At 37.1% G+C, this 17,867-nt stretch overlaps 1 protein-coding gene across 1 annotated transcript; it reads right to left on the bottom strand.

Moving 5' to 3' along the window:
- Positions 1 to 10: 10 nt before the first annotated feature.
- On the bottom strand, positions 11 to 17,865 carry LOC149019488 (Nucleic acid-binding proteins superfamily). Its single transcript, XM_089153489.1, is given in 14 exon segments — positions 11 to 535; positions 5,838 to 6,107; positions 7,322 to 7,460; positions 8,482 to 8,556; positions 8,643 to 8,803; positions 9,601 to 9,744; positions 9,825 to 9,917; positions 9,919 to 9,967; positions 10,047 to 10,187; positions 10,577 to 10,686; positions 14,523 to 14,670; positions 15,269 to 15,341; positions 17,047 to 17,233; positions 17,487 to 17,865. Coding segments are annotated over 14 exon segments (1,980 nt in total). The 5' UTR covers positions 17,721 to 17,865; the 3' UTR covers positions 11 to 379.
- Between the last annotated feature and the right edge of the window lie 2 nt (positions 17,866 to 17,867).

The raw sequence follows: 17,867 nt of genomic DNA, 5'->3' as shown, positions 1-17,867 counted from the left end.
GCATCGTTACTGAATATAATAAGAAATTTGAGTAGAGAATTGTACAATCATGTTAAATAATTGAATACAAGAGTTTCCCTTTTTAGGTGTGTGACATATTCACATCCCTTCCAAATACGTTACCCCTGTACAGGAAAGGAAGCCTCAACCTCAACTGTGACCCAAAATCGTGGCTTTTGTTTGCATTATACATATCATTATCATAATACATTGGAAGTTAAATTAGCTATCAATGCTCATTTTAATTTACTTGTATCCTGCAACAATCTAGACTAATGTTGAGCCTATGTTTCTCTAAAGTCACATGGTATCAAGCTCTGGATTTCTAACCCCCTTACCCATAGATCCTAAAATTTAGGGTTTGACTTCTCTGATCAGATCACTCACATTTCAAAGAACAAGTTATCTCCCACATAACTGAATCATGTCCTAGGTCCAAACCAGCACAAATACCATTTCTTTCCCTTCTGCAATTCACAATAGCAACCGTGAACTTTTCATTCTCCAGCGACGAAGGATAAATAGCCTGTTCTTCCTGAATTTTACAAATAGAAAAAATGTAGATCATGAAAAAATAACTATAAGTTGAATTTTCCATTAGATTATAACTTAACCATCAAACAAGAAATAACATATAATATGAGGTTTTTGAAAGTACTGCAATCATTTAAGGAACAACTAGTTTAAGGTAAGGTTCTCTTTGGCATAGTATATACTTTTGTTTGTGACCAACTTATGAATTATCAATTATAAAATAGGTTATGGGATATAAACAATAATAGTTTGTGTTGAGATAATGAGATATTGTTGCTTTAGGTCTTTACTTATCAGTGTCCTACTCTAAGCAAGTTTCTTCTTAAGCTTCTGGGGTCAATTAGATAAGAGGAGTCATTTTTATTCTGTAATTCTATCTTGGTTTACCATAAATTTATGTGTTATAACTGGTATGATAGAAAATAGAATCTATCACCCAGCCTTTGGATCTTGGAATTTTTGAATTAAATAGGTCTGATCTGATGCTTCTAAGTATTTTTTTTCTTTCTTTCAATTCAGCCTTGGTGTGGTCCAATTTGGTTTTGGTTTACAAAATCAATGTCCAAAACATGATACCATAAATTCATATTCAATTTGTTTGGATGCTCCCTCAATTTTTGCTGGCTTACCTCAGTTTTTGATCACTTTGGTTCAGTTTTATTGGTTTCAGCAAGTTTTTGAAATCCAAAATATGATTAAGGGAGCAAGGTGGAAGTTGGATTATTCTGATTTTTGTTGGATACCCAGTTTTATCAATATATGCTTATATCAATTTATTTTAATAAGAAACAGGAGGCCATAAATTGTGCCAAACACATTTCTGTATGTTTATTATCATACAGCAGAGAACCTAAATAATAACTAAAGCCAACAAACAGCGTGGCCATATCATGGCACTGCAGTTGCTGTCCTATTAGCTTGATTCCAGTGGTTGTATGGCTTCTAAATCTTATTATTTGTATTTTGAATTTTTAGAATCATATCTAATTGTGATACAGTTCAGAACAACTCATCTACAGGACTCTTTATGTAGCAGTCCAACAACAAAAGTTCTATAATTGGAAATTCTGGTCAGAAATTACAGTGGGGTGGGAAAAATATTTTGGTAGGTAAAATAATAAGTCATAACAGCATCATTGATGGTTTACCAAAAATAAAAACAGCATCATTGATAGGAGATGAGCTTAACTTAACATAAAGAAGAAATGTTCATTCCTTTACATGACAATCATTTATTAGTATTATTATGTTCACTTCAAACAACTATCACATGGCACAACTTCATATTCAGTATTTAAGATTCCATTAACATACAGGTAAAAAACGATGCTCTCTTTTCATCTCTTGCATCTGGTTTTCCATAAATTTTCGATGGTCTTATGAATGCTTCCTACACCGGTCTCTTCCCAAAAAAATTTCTTAAAACTTCTCTGTATTTGTTTTTGCATTTAGAAAGAGCCTGAAAAAGCATACACATGTAGGTTTCTAGATAAATGCAGTTAAGCAGAATGACAGAAACTATCCAAAATCCTGTCACATACGGGTGGACCAAAGTGTTGACTTTGTCATTCCAACAGCAGGATGGTAGGAGCCCAAATGCTAGATAGGATCTAAAGAGTGAACTATCTCACCTCATATGACTTCAAAAGGCTTTTCAAAAATGATCTTTCCCTACACAGACAAATCTGGTGTCTTTTTAACCAAAACACAACCAACTGGTGATTTAGTTATGTCATAAAAAGAACCTTTCCTTTTTTATAGGAATCTATTTTTGAGTCTTATGTGATGTATAGGAATCTTTTTTTACATCACGAAAGAACCTTTCCTTTTCAATGAATTCTGCTTTCACCAAAAGAAGGAGAAAAAAGTCTTATGTGGTGTTTTAGGGGCATGTACTAAAAGTAAATTAAGGAATAAGATTATTATTCTGAGTACTGCTTAGCTCTGTGAGAGCTATTCAGCTTCCCCATGCCCTCCATCAAACTCACTCATCCTTCCTCGACCTGCCCAATTCAAGTCTTTAAATATCTCTAATGTGAAAAGCATTGAACCCCCCCCCCCTTTGGCTGAAACCCTAAAGTGGGGCCATCTAGGCTGGCCAAACCCTAAAGAGGTTATTCTGATCAAAACCAGCCCTAAATAATGGCTGATTTTAAACTCCAGAATTTATTTTTTATTTTCAGCATGTGTCTTTAGTTAATTAGGTTTAATTTCAGCATGGCAATCTTTAGTTTTCTTAATTCCAACATGTGAGTCTTTAGTTTTTCAATTAGCATGTGTCAAATTGAGTCTTTAGTTAATTAGGATTTCAGTTTCAGCATGTCAATTAGAGTCCATTAAATCTTTTATTATTTGGTTGGTTGTGATTAAATGTAATGGGATCCTAATCTATAAAGGAGTTCCACTTAGGTTTTGAGTCTTAGTAGGCTATAAATAACCTATTCTTTCTTTGTAATTCTGGGAGTCCAATTATTAAATAACAAAATTGAGTTTGAGGACCGTGGTTCCTGTTTGAGGGGCCACTGCAGATTTTCAAGTCAAGCTTTCTTCTTCAAGGATCAGCAACTCTGTCTAGCACTCTTCCTCAGAATTTCAACAATTCCCCCAAGTGAAGCATCCGCACCCCTTCCCCTTCAATCACAGCCACCCTTCCCCATCCCTGCACGGCCCTAATTTCCCCTCCCCCTATAGTATGGCAGCATCATTCCCCAACCCCTTCTCCCACCCCTACAATCTTCCCTAGGATCTCCCCTACCCCACGACAGCCCCCTCCCCCTCTCCAACCCTCTAGGCCCTCTCTCTCTGTCTCTTCTTCCTTACAGCAGTAGCAGCACCCCTCCCATATTAGGTCCCTAATCCCCACCCCTTTATCTTCCCTTTCCCTCCTAATTGGATCGCATGTCACCCCTCATCCCATCCCTACCCTTGGTTCCATCTAAAGCCAAAAACCCTAACACATCTAAAATTCCTACACTTCATCTTCTTCATTAAAATTATGCAATTCATCTTCAACCTCTAGGCCTAAACCCTAGTTCAACATGAACCCTCAACCACACTCCAAAGCCACTTAGGATTAGCATATCTCCTACACCTACTCTAATTCCACTTCCAATTCCTAACCCTAGTTGACTCCCCTAAAAGTCCCACTCTAAGTAGGAAACCTCCAACTAAACCTAAACCCATTAGGATCAAATCTGAAATTACAAATATCAACAACAGCCCCATTCCTAAACTAACCGAAACCCTAAGCCCCTACTTTCTAAACCCTAACTGTTGAATCCAGATCTGAAATTGTCGTTACAGCAAGGTTTCAAGTTTAAAACCCTCAGCCCCTTAACCCTAAGCCTGGACGAATTCTTCTAGGCCTTAACCTAACCTTTGTGAACCCTAAAACCATCCCAAACATCCCATAATTTTAGATTTATTTGCTGGAAGATTCTGGCAGCCTTAATTTTAGGGAAATCATCAAAAAACCCAAACCCTAAAATTGGTTTTCACATCAATCTCTTGCCAATTTAAAATTCAACATTAATTCAAGATTCTGTAACCAACCAAACTGCTGCCAAGAGAACCCAAGTCAAATATGCAAGTCTTGTAAACCCCAACCATCTTTTCCCAAGAGAACCCCAAATGCAAGAATTATTCATCCTGATTACCAAAAAAAACAATCTTCTCCCAAACCTCAAAATGCTCAATCTAATTTATCCCCAAAATATCATTTGGCATCATTCCCTTAGTTACATACAACAATACAATCGTGGAACCAGATCGGCAATCTTGCCCTTGAGATCTGGTGTTTTTCTCGGGCCAACTCAAGGAAACTTGAGGCCCATCTTAGGGGTTTTTAAGGGTCAAGTTGGGCTCAAAGTTGGCATTTAGCCTATTTTAGGAATGCTAAAAACACTGGTGGCCTTAGATTTGTGAGAAGACAACCCTAAGTTTGAAACCTAAATGTTGCGGGAATGAACATGCAACGTTATAAAACATGAAATATAGAATCATTAGGGCATACAAACGAAAAGCAAGTGATAATATACATCAAATAACTTAAATACCAACAGAATTCCATCCATATGAGATAAAGATTCACATTCTCGGCTCTCTAGAAAACAATACACAACCATCATAAGTTCATAAGAGAAGTGTTAGGTATGGTTCATGCTTCACATCCTTTGCAGGTTGGGCTTGGGCCATGAATAGCTCCCGTGGCCTAAGTTGAAGAACTCCTTCAAGTGGCCTTGTTTGATTCTTCCTTTCTTGATGTAGATGAGTTAAACCTTGTAGCAGCCTGTAGGTCAAGATCCGGCATCAATCCAGCCAAAAATGGGGTTTAAGATAGTCTCAGTGAGTTGGGAGGCAAGAAGCAGCGAGAGAAGGCGAGATAGGTCGAGATCTCGACCTATCTCGCTTGAAATATGGGACTTAAAGCATATGGGTGGACCGAGATCTCAATCAAGTTTTGGGATTTTGGAGTTCTCACAAGAGATATCATCTCGAGATCTCACAAGATCTCATTCTATGAATATAACAACAACCATAACCTTATTCCAACAGTTCTATACAACCATCTCAGCCCTCCGATTCCCTCCCCACCCCCCTAGGAAGCCTTTCCAAGACCGAAATCTCCCATAGTCCCATAGCATCAACCAATCATCCAAACATCAAGATATCCTCAACAATGGCCTTTTGTACACTCATTTAAAATATTACCTCCATCAAACCCTAGGTCTTACCAATGCTAGCCTAATTTTGACCTAAAACCTTGATATAATCTACCCAAGCTAACCAATTCAACCCAGGTAGTGATATTGGCTACAGGTTGGTCTCCTAACAACCTAGGACTACATCAAATAGAAATTGCAGAACTCACCTAGTGTATATATCCATTGAAATATGAAATAAAAATAGGGCAAAACAAACAGTGAGTGAGTAGTGGTTGCATCTTACAAAAGCCCCAAGGGGGAATATATCCTACAATTTTGGTCAATATATCATCATCAGATAACTATCAATTTATGCAATTATATTGGTTGATGTATGTTAGGGTTCAGCAGAGCACTTGGTTACAACAGCAGCAGAGTGCTCAGATCCTCTATTTTCTATGTGGGCAGTTCAGGGAGTAGGGTCAAAGAAATTCACGTGTTCCACCTTACCCATCTTCACAGGGCACATCCTAAATGCACAGAAGCAAACCATCATTCATCACATTCACAGTTTTCATTGAATATGAAGTTCATCATGCTAAGTCCAGAATGGATAAAGGCAAAAAGGAAACTGTTAAGGAGTATGCATAGACTAATTACCTCAGACAGTTCATAGAATTCAACAGGAGAGATTTGAAGCAATTCTACAGCCGTTTGACCAGTACACCAGGCAAAAACCTTTCCAGTCTCATCTGCAATAGTTATCTTAAGAAGGAAACTGTGCATGACTTCTTTATCACAAGTACAGCAACAAAAGTTGCATTCCAAATGCCCATCAGGTCTATCATTCACAAAATGGTCACAAAGGGTATGTGATAATCTTGTATCAACATGACAATGCTCAACCTGACTAAGCCAAACATGGCATATCTGTAAAATAAAAAATTTCAGGCGAATAAGTAATCATTAGGGGTAGAAATCTACAGTATATAGCCCTCCGCCAACAGCCAAAAGGGATTTAAAAAGTACCATTATCTTACAGATATTGAATTTAATATTCATTGATGAAAACCATGAACTCAGAGAAAATTCACCCCAATGAAAGCCTATAAGTTCATTTAACTTTCTTTTTTTCTCTAGGTGGTGGTGGAAGGAGTTCTTAATCAGAGGCATGGAGGGTATGCAAACAAGTTTATATAATCAAAGGAGATGGAGACCAATTGTTTGAATTAAACTTTGATTTCTACAGCATGATTTAGCTCATGGCATGAAGTCTCACTGAGATCTCACTAAAAACTTGGTTTTTTCATGTGCCAGACAAGACATAACACAAATCAACAAGATTGTGAAATCTTGGCTGGAATTTGTAGAGCCTTTTCAAAATGACAAAAAAGCAGTTACCTAAATACCATGTTTCTACTTTTCATGGTTGAATTTCCAACTTATTTCCGGGGAACTCGACTAGTTTTGCCAGCTTGTGAAGAAAACATATCTAATTTTTACCATGAAAAGCTTGGAATGCAAAGTCAGTCACACTGCTAAATGCTGACTCAAAATACATCTGATGAATACACATCTAGATGCATGATTTATGAAATGGTTCATAACCTGATGGTTTTTCATTTCCTATTGCTTATTTAAGTTGTTCTACTTGAATCATTTGTTCCAAGTCTTACTATATTCCTTGTGATTTTTGTTTAAAAGAAAAAATGAGGGTTCCACCGTGTATATAAAGCCTAAAGTAGGTTGTCTTGCAAGGGTGGAAACTCTTTTCTTTAAACAAAAGTGTTACCTAGGCTGAGATCTCAGTGAGTTACAGAGACAACTCAGTCTCTGGGCTTATTGACACCATCTGAGATGCAGAGACCTGAAACCTTAATTTAAGTCCATTTGAGAGTTGTACCAAAGCAGGGATTAGGGATTTTGTATTTTGTACAAGATGTAGGGATGAGCAAAAAATCAAGTGTTTCATATAAAAGAAGTTATTCTAAAATATTTCGAAGGGTTTTGAGCCTAAGGTGAAATAATAGACATAATAAGCAGATGACCTGTCCCAAAAAAACTAAAAGAGAATCACCAATGTGCTGAAAGAGCGAAAGATAAACCTGAAATACAATCAATAAAAGTAGAGCAGAAAAACCTACATATGTGGTTTTAGCATGGATGGAGAGATCAGAAAGATGTGATAAATTATGGAGGCAAGAAGAGTTTATCAATGCTGGCAAGGAACTAAGGTTAATCAACTGAGCTCCAACATCCTTCTCAAACCATGAGACTTCAAGCCTGACAAGCAAATTTGTTCAGTGACATTTTAATCGAACTATTATTGAAGACAGAGTACAACAGGGCATAGTAATGAAAAATAAAAATCAACTACAAGCCACACTTCTCTGATGCAATGTGTTAGCATATTATATGATTAGGAGGGTGTAGAACAATATCACTTGTGTTTTTAATTATGATTACATATTTACATTCCACAATAATGTATTGGTAAAATAAAAAATGGATAAGTAACTAAACACATAAAGATATGGTACAAGATGAAGCTATACAATTACTCCATAGCATTCCAACTTCTAAGTTATAGTTTGGACCCTTCCTTCCTACACATAAAATGTAGAGATGCACCATAATGCTTTACAATACAACAAAACCTTGGGTTTTGTTCATTCATGCTCCTTTTCATTTATAGACCCAAGGAATCCAAAATTCAAGTGAAACGGACCATGACAAATCCAGATAAACATAAACAAGTTGAGGGTCCAGCTTCCTAAAATAGAATCAATACTCTATTTGAAATTAAAAAGTAACTAAAACAATAGTCTGAAATTAATTTTGAATGTGATTTAATTAATACATCATGGAAATGTATGTATCTTTTATGTTTCATAGACTACGAGTATGTCTAATTTGGTGCTTCATGCATGTATTGATGCAAGTGTGGAACTTTGACCCCCCCCCCTCTCCCTTGATTGATCATATTATAGCCAGGAGAAGTTGCAGTCTATTTGGTTCATTAAAATAATAAAATAATAATAATAACAACAACAACAATAATAATAATAATAATAATAATAATAATAATAATAATAATAATAATAATAAGTAAATAAATTAAAGAAAAGGCAAAAAAAAAAAGAGGTTCTATGTAGCTAATTTAATCAATTAGATATGTATCAAGATTATGACTGGCATTTAGTGATACATAATATCACCAATGCCTAAACACATTTAAAGCTGGAACGTATTAAGCATATATTGTTAAATGTTGCCAAATCAGCAAACTGTTTAATGTACTTACTGCTTCTTCGCCGTTATATAGCATGTCAAGCCGGAGATAAATATCATGTTACCAATCCCTAATCTTCTTAATGACCTGGAAAAAATAAAATAAGGTTGATAGCTCCTAAATAAATCTGGCAGAATACTAAACATCATGAAAGAAATGATATTTATAATTACCAAGATCCAACAAAATGCAGCTTTACTGAAACCATTCCACTTGAATCTTCAATTGTCAAAGAAAAAATGTTTTCTGCTGTGTTTCTTTCTCGATAGATGTCTACAATAACACCATAAAGGCTGACACTAGTCATCTTGTCATGAAGATCAACTACAAATGACTGCAGGACTTGGAAAAATTAAGAATAAGTTAATAAAATAGTTTTCTCTATTCTAACCTAATGGAAGAACTCTGAAGAATAATACATTTTCAATAAAATAAATAATTGAATCAAAAGATATTAAGAAGCAAGAATCTCAAACATTCCATTTTGCAAAATAAATCACCATTCACTGTAAAAGTGGCTTTTAATTAAGTGCACACGCCATGGTTCTTTTGTACAAAATTCCCATGCATGTCATCATTGTCATGAAAGTAATACCATCGACTTCATAACAAATCATGCGAAAAATGCACGATTCTGATTGAATTGTCACAATCACACTCTTTTCTCCCACAACCCCGCCCCCCAAAATATATATTATATATATAACACCTGGCTCAGCTAGCCATGTATAAGAAAGTAAAAATATATAAATAATATTATATATTACAAGCTTACCCAACTATAAATTGAGAGTGATATACCAACATATAATCTCATTTCAGGCCACCACATGTCTATGGCATGAGTGAAGTACATTGGATAGTATTAACAAAATCATGCACTGTACAATGACTACAAGAAATAAAAGTCTAAGACTTGAAACTAGAGTGGTAAACAGTTCTGTCATATGGCAAACATATCAAAGACAAACGTAAAAATTGGGGCAAAAACTAAGAGACCTTGACTTATTAAAACTTTATATGTTGATAATATTCGCAGGTTATAGCCAAAAACATTGATAATTTAACAGAATTGAATAGATAAATGTTATATGAACCAGGAAATCAAAGTTGCAATAGTAGTTTATTTACCCGGAAGGGGTAATTACTGAAGTCAATTGACCCTTGAGAATCACAAGGTAATGTCACTTGAGAAACTGTAGGAGTCTGGCTTTCGTCCAATGAAGTTAGCAGCCTTGATCCATGATACCGACCTTGTGTTGATGCCACACATACCTACAGCATATATCAATTATAGTACATAATATGTATTATGTAACGCCATGTTACTTTACAGTATAAAGACTTTATACTACCTGTTCTTCATGGTGAATGAATGGTACCAAATATAACTGTGTTGCACTACCATATTCGAGACAAAGCTCCTCAGTAATTTCGGTCCCACTGTCTATAGGTGCTTGCAATGAAAGGCCTATCCAATGCAAGCATACTTCCAACACTGGGAGAAAAAAAATATGCCACGAGTCACATTTGAACTAGAAAGCTACCATAAAGTTGAAACAAAGACAAGGGCTGACCTGAAAATATTTGCAAGGAGAACCTGTTCACCCCACAAGAGAAAACTTATCTTGACACCATCATTGTCAACAAGAGTTATTTGTTTCCTTTGCAAACTATTAAACTTTCCCTGAAGTTCCAGTGACCCAATTGATTCAATCCTACAACCCACAGGAATAAATAATAAAGACAGTGGAAATAAGAAACATCATTCCTTCGGTGCTGGGAGTGGAAACATAATTCTATTCCATGCCAATTTGTTAACACCCATGCATTTAATCATTTTAATGCATTGAACATTCATGGTATCACAGAAGATGCTATAGTGGTTCATGATTATATGACTCTTGAAATCAACCAGTCTATTATAAGATACTTCTAGAGTAAAAGGCTGAAAACTATACTAATGAGATTTCACAAATAAGATTTATGATGCTCCAGTAAAGAACTGGCAATTATAATATATCCCTATCACTTTCCAATTATGCTATTTCAGTAATCGAACATAATGTTGATGCCTAAAAGAATCTCATGCAACTGAATGTTTGACCTTGCATAAAATGAATATGAAGCCCCTTCCTTGAAAGCATCTAGTGAAATGGAAGAGAAAGAATCTGAACAGAACTGAGCTCCAAGGAGCATTGCATCTTCATCTTGATCCTGCAAGAGAAGAAAACATGATAATAGAAGTGCGACGAAGATATTCAAAACAATATTTTGTGCTTGGAGAGAGAGGGGCAGGGGATAAAAGAATAGCATTATATTTCTGGTGAACAGCATGCACCAAATAGGAATAGTTAGCTTAGATCTCACTATAGCCAAGGGAAAAGGTTGGGCAAAATACCAAAGGAACAGCCGGGTTAGAGCTTAGTATCAAAACAGGAAAAGGTTGAGCAAACCACCAAGGCTCTAAAACTCAGGTTTCAACCAGCCAAAAACCAAGATGCAATCCAATCTCGTCAAAACCAGTGATTTTTCACCTTTAACATGACAAACTGTGACTCACTAAAACACAAAGAGGGTAATGTAGAGATGCAGAAGATTAACGATGGAAAGGGAAAATTCAACTGTCAAATATGTCAGTCCCTTCCCTCAACCGTTGATTTAATGAAAGACTAACAATTACAGCCAATAAATTCCTAATCCTAGTAGGAATCATTCATAAACCTAAAAGAAATACAAAAAGTAATAGAATAACCAATCAATTACTAAATAGTAACTACTAGGGGTAGAAATAGCCATAAGTATAAATTCAGTCTTCCAACATTACCTTCTAAGCACAATGCATGGACTATTTTCACAAAAGGAAAACTCACATGCACAAAATGGTACTTGTGGATTTTGACCCACGTTTTATAGTGTATGTCATTCTCAGACATTGAAAACAAGAGCACTCGTTAATGCAAAGAATTTCAGTGAATGTTTAATTTACTCAATATTTTTCATAAATCAGCAAAACCCCCTATTTGTCAAATCAAATTCCGAAAAGGTAAAGAGGCCAACTGCCCATTTAATAACAAAATTGGATTCTTTTTTTGTTACATATGCAATCTTCAACATCTGATTTACGGTTTTTCTCAAATCTAAGATTTTCTTTCATAAATCTCAATATGGTTAACCATTGCTAAAAAGCAGGTTGTTAAATTTGTATTGAGGGAGTTATGTTTCAGTCAAACCTTATTTGGTGGAACGGATGCTATTAGCATAGTCATCAAGGCACGCCTTGTTCCCTTGGTTGGTGTTGCCTTGGTTTTCTTTGCCCCCTCAAATGCCTTGTCACCTTGGTGCCTTGACAACCATGGCTATTAGAATCACTAGGGTAGGAGACACTTGTATGGGTGTTCAGGTTGGAACTTGCGAAATTTGGTTGAAACTTAGTTGAAATGGGTCAAAGCATGTTTGAGATCAGTATTATTTTAAAACTTCATCTCATCCCAATTTTCTAGGAAACTAAGATATCACTGTGGTTTCAACTAAGTTCTTGATTCATGTGCACCTCTGATGTATGTGAGGTAGTGCCTATGTGTCTATTTACCCCCCATCCCCACCTTGCTCCATCCCACAACCCCACTGGTGCCATTCACTAGCTTATTGAATGCCAGTAGTGTACCAATAACTCAATTTCTACCTACACAAGTCCAACATGAATCTCCACAAATATTTTTTTGGATGAATAAATAATAATATATTAAAAGAACAAACGCTCATACAACAAGCCCGAGAATTCACAAAGTTAAAGAGCAAGGATAAAGCAAAGGGGACAGGACCCAAAGAAAAGGGCCGAACAAAGGCCAAAAGAAACTATTTTGCAGAATTTTTCTTTTTCTTTTCCTTCTTCCTCTTGGAGGACATGAGGTCAACCAGGAAATCTTCACCAAACGGGTTGTGCCCTTTAGTAGTACGATTACTTCTTCTACACTCGCCACGCTTAAGATCATGCATAGGAGGGGAAAGAGGAGAGTCAGGAGCGTGTTCAATAGGGATCAGATCACAAGTCTGAGCTTTGGTAGCATGAGTGTCGGCAAAAGGCAACAAAGAGGGGTTGGAGGGCGAAGGGAGAGGCAGAGAGAGGCAGTGAGAGGGTCAACGGTTGGGCAAGAGGGAGGGGAAACAGGCTCAGTAGAGCCTCGGAGCATAAGGAGGGTGGCTCGATGGGAAGGCTCAAGGGAGAGAGAGAGAGGTTCAGGCTCCTTTGGTAAGGGGGAGGATGATGGGTTGAGGGGTTATGATGGAGGGTTAAAGCGTTAGAAGTAGGGTTAAAGGGTTTGGGAAAGTTGGGTCTGGGTTTGGGCTAGGATCTAGGCTTCAGAAGAGTGAGAAGAGGGTTTGAGAGATGGGCTAGGAGGGGGACCATTATTTGAAGGGGTTAATGGGCAGAACTGGTTTGTTTTGAGGTGGGGGCAAGGAATTGGGCCCAAAATAGAGGAAGGGGTAGTAGAAATGGGCTTGGGATAGTAAATGTGATGGGCTTCCAAAGAGGGATAGAAAGAGGGGTTAAGGGATGGTAAACAGGGGGATTGGGAGAAGAGGGGCGATATCGATGGGTTTAGAGAGAGAAACGGTGAGAGAACTGTTGAATGGCACTCAGTAGGATTCAATCACTCAAGCCTGTTGAATGGCACTCATTAGTGAAAAAAACTTCATCCAATCCCAGATGGTCACCTATGGAGGAAACTTTCCAAAACATCCTATTTAAAAGCAAAACCATAGCTAATAATAATTTATCAAAGCTTGTCAAAGTTTGTAGCATCATGTCAAGGAATATGCTACAAAGCACATGACCAAGGTTGAAGACATTTGATAAGGTACATAGTCAAACCCCAAATATAATGCTTATTTCATATTTAGCGGACTTTCTAAGGGTGGGCATAAGACCTAGTGGTAATGTAGCCTCAATTTGACAGGGGCCAATCTTCTAAGCTTTTTTTTTTTTGGGGGGGGGGGGGGCATAAATCTTCTAAGATTTTCATTTAAGCCCAAAACCAGATTCTTGAACTAGGATTTGGAGGGGTATTTTCTGTATTTCCAACAGTTGGATTCAAGTATAACTCTAAGGGATTGGTAAGGAGGTCATAAGGATGATATGGTGTGACAATTGGCTAAATCTGATGGCTGGTTTTAAAGATCTAAATTTGGTAGGAATTTGAAACCTTGTAGGACACCAATGGTCATGGATCTAGAGGACTTGGATGGGGCTGTAACTTGGGGTAATGTAGGATTAATAGGGAGAAAGGGTCTCCAAGTTTGAGTCAATTCTAATGGTTAGATTAGTGATGCAAACCAGAACTGAATTGACCTATTTAGGATCAACCTAGGTTGATAGATATAGGTGACAGGCCTTTATTTAAAATTTTTGTGTGGTCATGGGCCTATTCTATGGACCCAGAAATTAGCATCTAGGGATTTCAAATCCCTAGATTCATGAATCAAAGATTTATACCTGTTTGGATGTAAAACATCCTTGGATTCATGAAAGCTAGGGATTAAATTTTTTCCCCCAAAAAAACGTGAATTAAGCCATTCTTGGGTATTGGGTGAAATCCATGGATTCCACCCTAAGTATAAAATTGGTGAAATTTGCGGATTCACATGGAGTAACCCGACGGAACTCTACGAACTTCAATAGATTTGAGGCTAACCAAACAGTTAATTTTTTGAACCATGAATCCATAGATTTGCAATCTCATTTCATTTCAAATCCCTGGATTCATGTAACCAAACAGGCCCTAAGAGAACTAATTAGGGGCTGGATCTGCATCAAGTCGATAATAGCATCACCCTCATGTTCTCAACTTCTCATTCTCCATCCACATTGAAAGAGAAGATCAAAAAAATCCCAGAAAGAATGAAATAATGGAGCATTGGAATGCAGGAATAAAAAGACAATGTACATATTTACATTCTAGCTGGCAGACTGCACACAAGTGCAGAAGAAATGCATAGCTTTTTAAATGACAATATAACACAAGAAACAATTAAATAAAGAATTTACTTACTTCATCTAGAAGTATTATGAGATACTCAGTTGGTAAAAGTCGAGGATAGCTAGAGCCTTCAGTTGTGGTACGCAAACAACATCCTGTGAGAAAGATTTCTCGTCCTTGCTTCAGGATTCCATTCTCACGATCAACCAAGTCGTAGTACCTGTCATGCCCAACAGCATTAGTATTGAACCACAATAGCAGCATAAGCACACCAACAACTACTCATCTATAAGAACAAGTGAACTCCAGCAGCCCTATTGGGAAGAATTGGATTGAGTTCTCAAAGTGATTGTAGCAATTACAGACACCACCCATTCAAAAATCCAAAAAGAAATAAAGAATAATGGCTCAAGTAATTAAACATGATTATCATGATGCAAAGATGGGGGTGAAGTGAGACTGTAAAAATACTTCAAATGACATGATGACTGTTTTTCCTAATAACTGCAAGCACTAGCATCGAGATGAAAAGAACCCGACAAAGAATTGCTGGTAAATTAAGCCATTTAGAGTGACGCATGTACAGTGACTGCATAGGGAAAGCTGGGGATAAATTTTACTGCAAAACTGTCATACACTTTGCAACACCTAAAGAATAGCCACAGACAAGAAACCATGACATTAATCTCTGCACAAGTTCAGTTACTAAGAACATCAAACATATGGCAGGTCTGAAGGATCCAATAAATAGTGCAAACATTCAGTTGCATGCTTAAAGGTATATGCTTTTTAGCAGCTGAGATCTGTATGCACCATACCTGCGATGTAGGTACAAATCAATTGTGCTGGAGCTCCAGATATCTCCCAAACTGACCATAAAAATGTTTGTACCTAAAAGCAGGAAGGTTTAGGAAAGGAAAAGTTACAAATTAGAAATTTAAATCCTCATTAATTGTTACATAGAAAATATTAGTTGTGTTAAGATGGATAATTGTTATCGCTTCTATCATAGAACAAAATTCCATAAACTTGTGAAATTTCCACTGAAATTTCCCATTTTGGGAACCTCGAAACGAAAAACTAGGGGACCGAAAAAAATCCCAAGTTTCGATCGAAACAGTCGAAATTTTCATTGAAACTTGTCGAAACCTTGAAACCTGGTTCAACCCGGCTGGACCAGCTGGTTCATAAGAAGAAAAAAAAATCCCAAATTTCGTGGGAAATATGGAAAATTTCATGGAAACTTGGAAAATTTTCGTGGAAACTTAAGAAATTTTGTGGAAACCTGGGAAATTTCGTGGAAACCTAGGACTTTTTCAAGCAAGTTTTGTAGCTTCCCAAATTTTCAATTTTTTTGTTTCTTTCATGTTTCCCCAATACCACGACAAATACCTCCTCCATCAGGACTTACCTATCCAAATTGCGTATTCCCTCAGACTGGTTATCCTAGGCATGTTGATGACCATACTTATAAAGTTACAATTGTTGATTACCTTGACAACCATAGACATAAAATATCATGGGATGTCTATGTTCGTTGGTTGGAGGAAAGGATGTTACAGGTATAGTACTACTCAGTTCACAGGATGGATCCACTCTTGGTACTCCTTTTGGCACTAAGTTGTACTTTCCTTTTATTGTCAGTTACTTTGTATTTGATGTTTTGAAGTTAGAAATTATATATTGAATGTTATGTACTTAAGTAGTTAAGTTTATAGTGTACTTCTCGGACAACTCTACATTAATGTTATGTCGAATGACATATCTACGTTGACTTTTTTAGCAAAATACAGCCAATGTGTTCTCTATACTCTAATTAGCTTAAATGCAAAGTCTCACCCTAAAATACTCCCTAAAATCTGTTGAAGCTTTATGTTGAAACTTGCACAAAAAAGTCCTAAGTTTCCTCGAAATTTTCCAATTACCCACCTAGGTTTCCCATTTTCACCTGGTTGAAACTTAAGTTTCCCTCGAATTTTTTTCTGTGGCTTCTATTACATTTGGATCTATCATACTACAATAACATTTGGATACAAATTGTCATTAGATGAGAATATATGATGCAACATTTGGTTTGTATTCATAGCCTCTTTTTCTTTTTTTTTGGGGGGGGGGGGGGGGGGGGGGGCACTGTCAACCAGTCATAGTGACTGCCCCGGGGGAGGGGAAGGTGTGGTTGGGGCGGAGATTCGAACGCATGACCTCCTTGGACTAGGCTGCCACCACTTTGCTAGAAGCACATCCACATTCATAGGCATGTTTACAGTTAATGGTTAAAGATTTTCTCCCTCAAAACATTATTTTTGTTTTGGGATGAATAAATATATAAAAAAAAAATCCTCCAAAAGAAGGAAATAAATGTGAGAATGCCTAACCCTGTCTCACACACACAATGTTCGGAAAAGGTGAGAACTGCCTTCCTTCCATATTAAATCACTTGAACACATCATACCTTAAGGATGTAGAAAAAGTTTACCAAGAAGAATTACTAAACTAGATTAGCACTAATCGCAATAACTCTTCATCCAACTCAAAATGCAGCAACGGATCTGCAGCTTAAAAAAGGGGGAAAAAAAGGACAGAGATTTTAAGGCACCTGGAAGGACAAAAACATCCACGACCACAGCTTCTAGAATGCTGTTTTCCGACAAGAAATTCTTCTCGTATATGGAATCAATGGTGACGGTGTTGAGGAGCCTTGCTCTCTTGCGCTTCCTTTTCAACTGAACAGCACATTGAGGCCTTCTTTTGGAAACACCAGCCCTCTGATGCTCATTCCAAGCCTGCCAAGTGTACCAGTCAGATGAATTTACAAAAACGATTGCATGTCTCCATAGTCAGATGATACTCACAACTCTTCACAGTCTTAGGGTATCTAAATAGACATTGTCGAAAAATTCTGAACTTGAATTACACTGACGAAAAGCAAAACAAGGAAATCTAATTGGAGAACTCGGATACCTAATTAAAAATTAAAGCAAGATGAACAAGAGTAACGACAGTGAATTACAGTCAGAAAAATCAGGCCAGTGTTACCTGAGAAAGATCAGATAGTAAGATTCCAGCAGTTACCCCGCTTGAATAAGCAATACAGCATCTGAGAATTCGAGAAAAGATCCAACTCCAGCCAGGCCCAGTGTTATCATCTACAATTCCATCAACCTCCGGCTTATCTCTAGATGATAACACAGACCTCGCATAATCGACGAATTCAAGAAATGCGTCTTCTTCGATAACTTTGTTTTCGCGATGCTTTCCGTCGATCAACATCGGATAAATCTGCGCGATACAATGAAGAATGAGACGGCGACGAGCTTCAATGGTTTTTGGGTTACAAGGCGCATGACCCTGGCGGGCTCGTCTTTATATTTTTCGCTTTGAAAAACGAAAAATGGAAACTGCGCAATTTGGCGCCAA

This window comes from Hakea prostrata, chromosome 4, assembly GCF_041222555.1.
Source record: "Hakea prostrata isolate BN-2017 chromosome 4, UWA_Hpros_2, whole genome shotgun sequence".
In the NCBI taxonomy this organism is placed as follows: domain Eukaryota; kingdom Viridiplantae; phylum Streptophyta; class Magnoliopsida; order Proteales; family Proteaceae; genus Hakea; species Hakea prostrata.
Note: the sequence above shows the minus strand (reverse complement) of the source record. Positions and strands in the feature narration are given on the sequence as shown.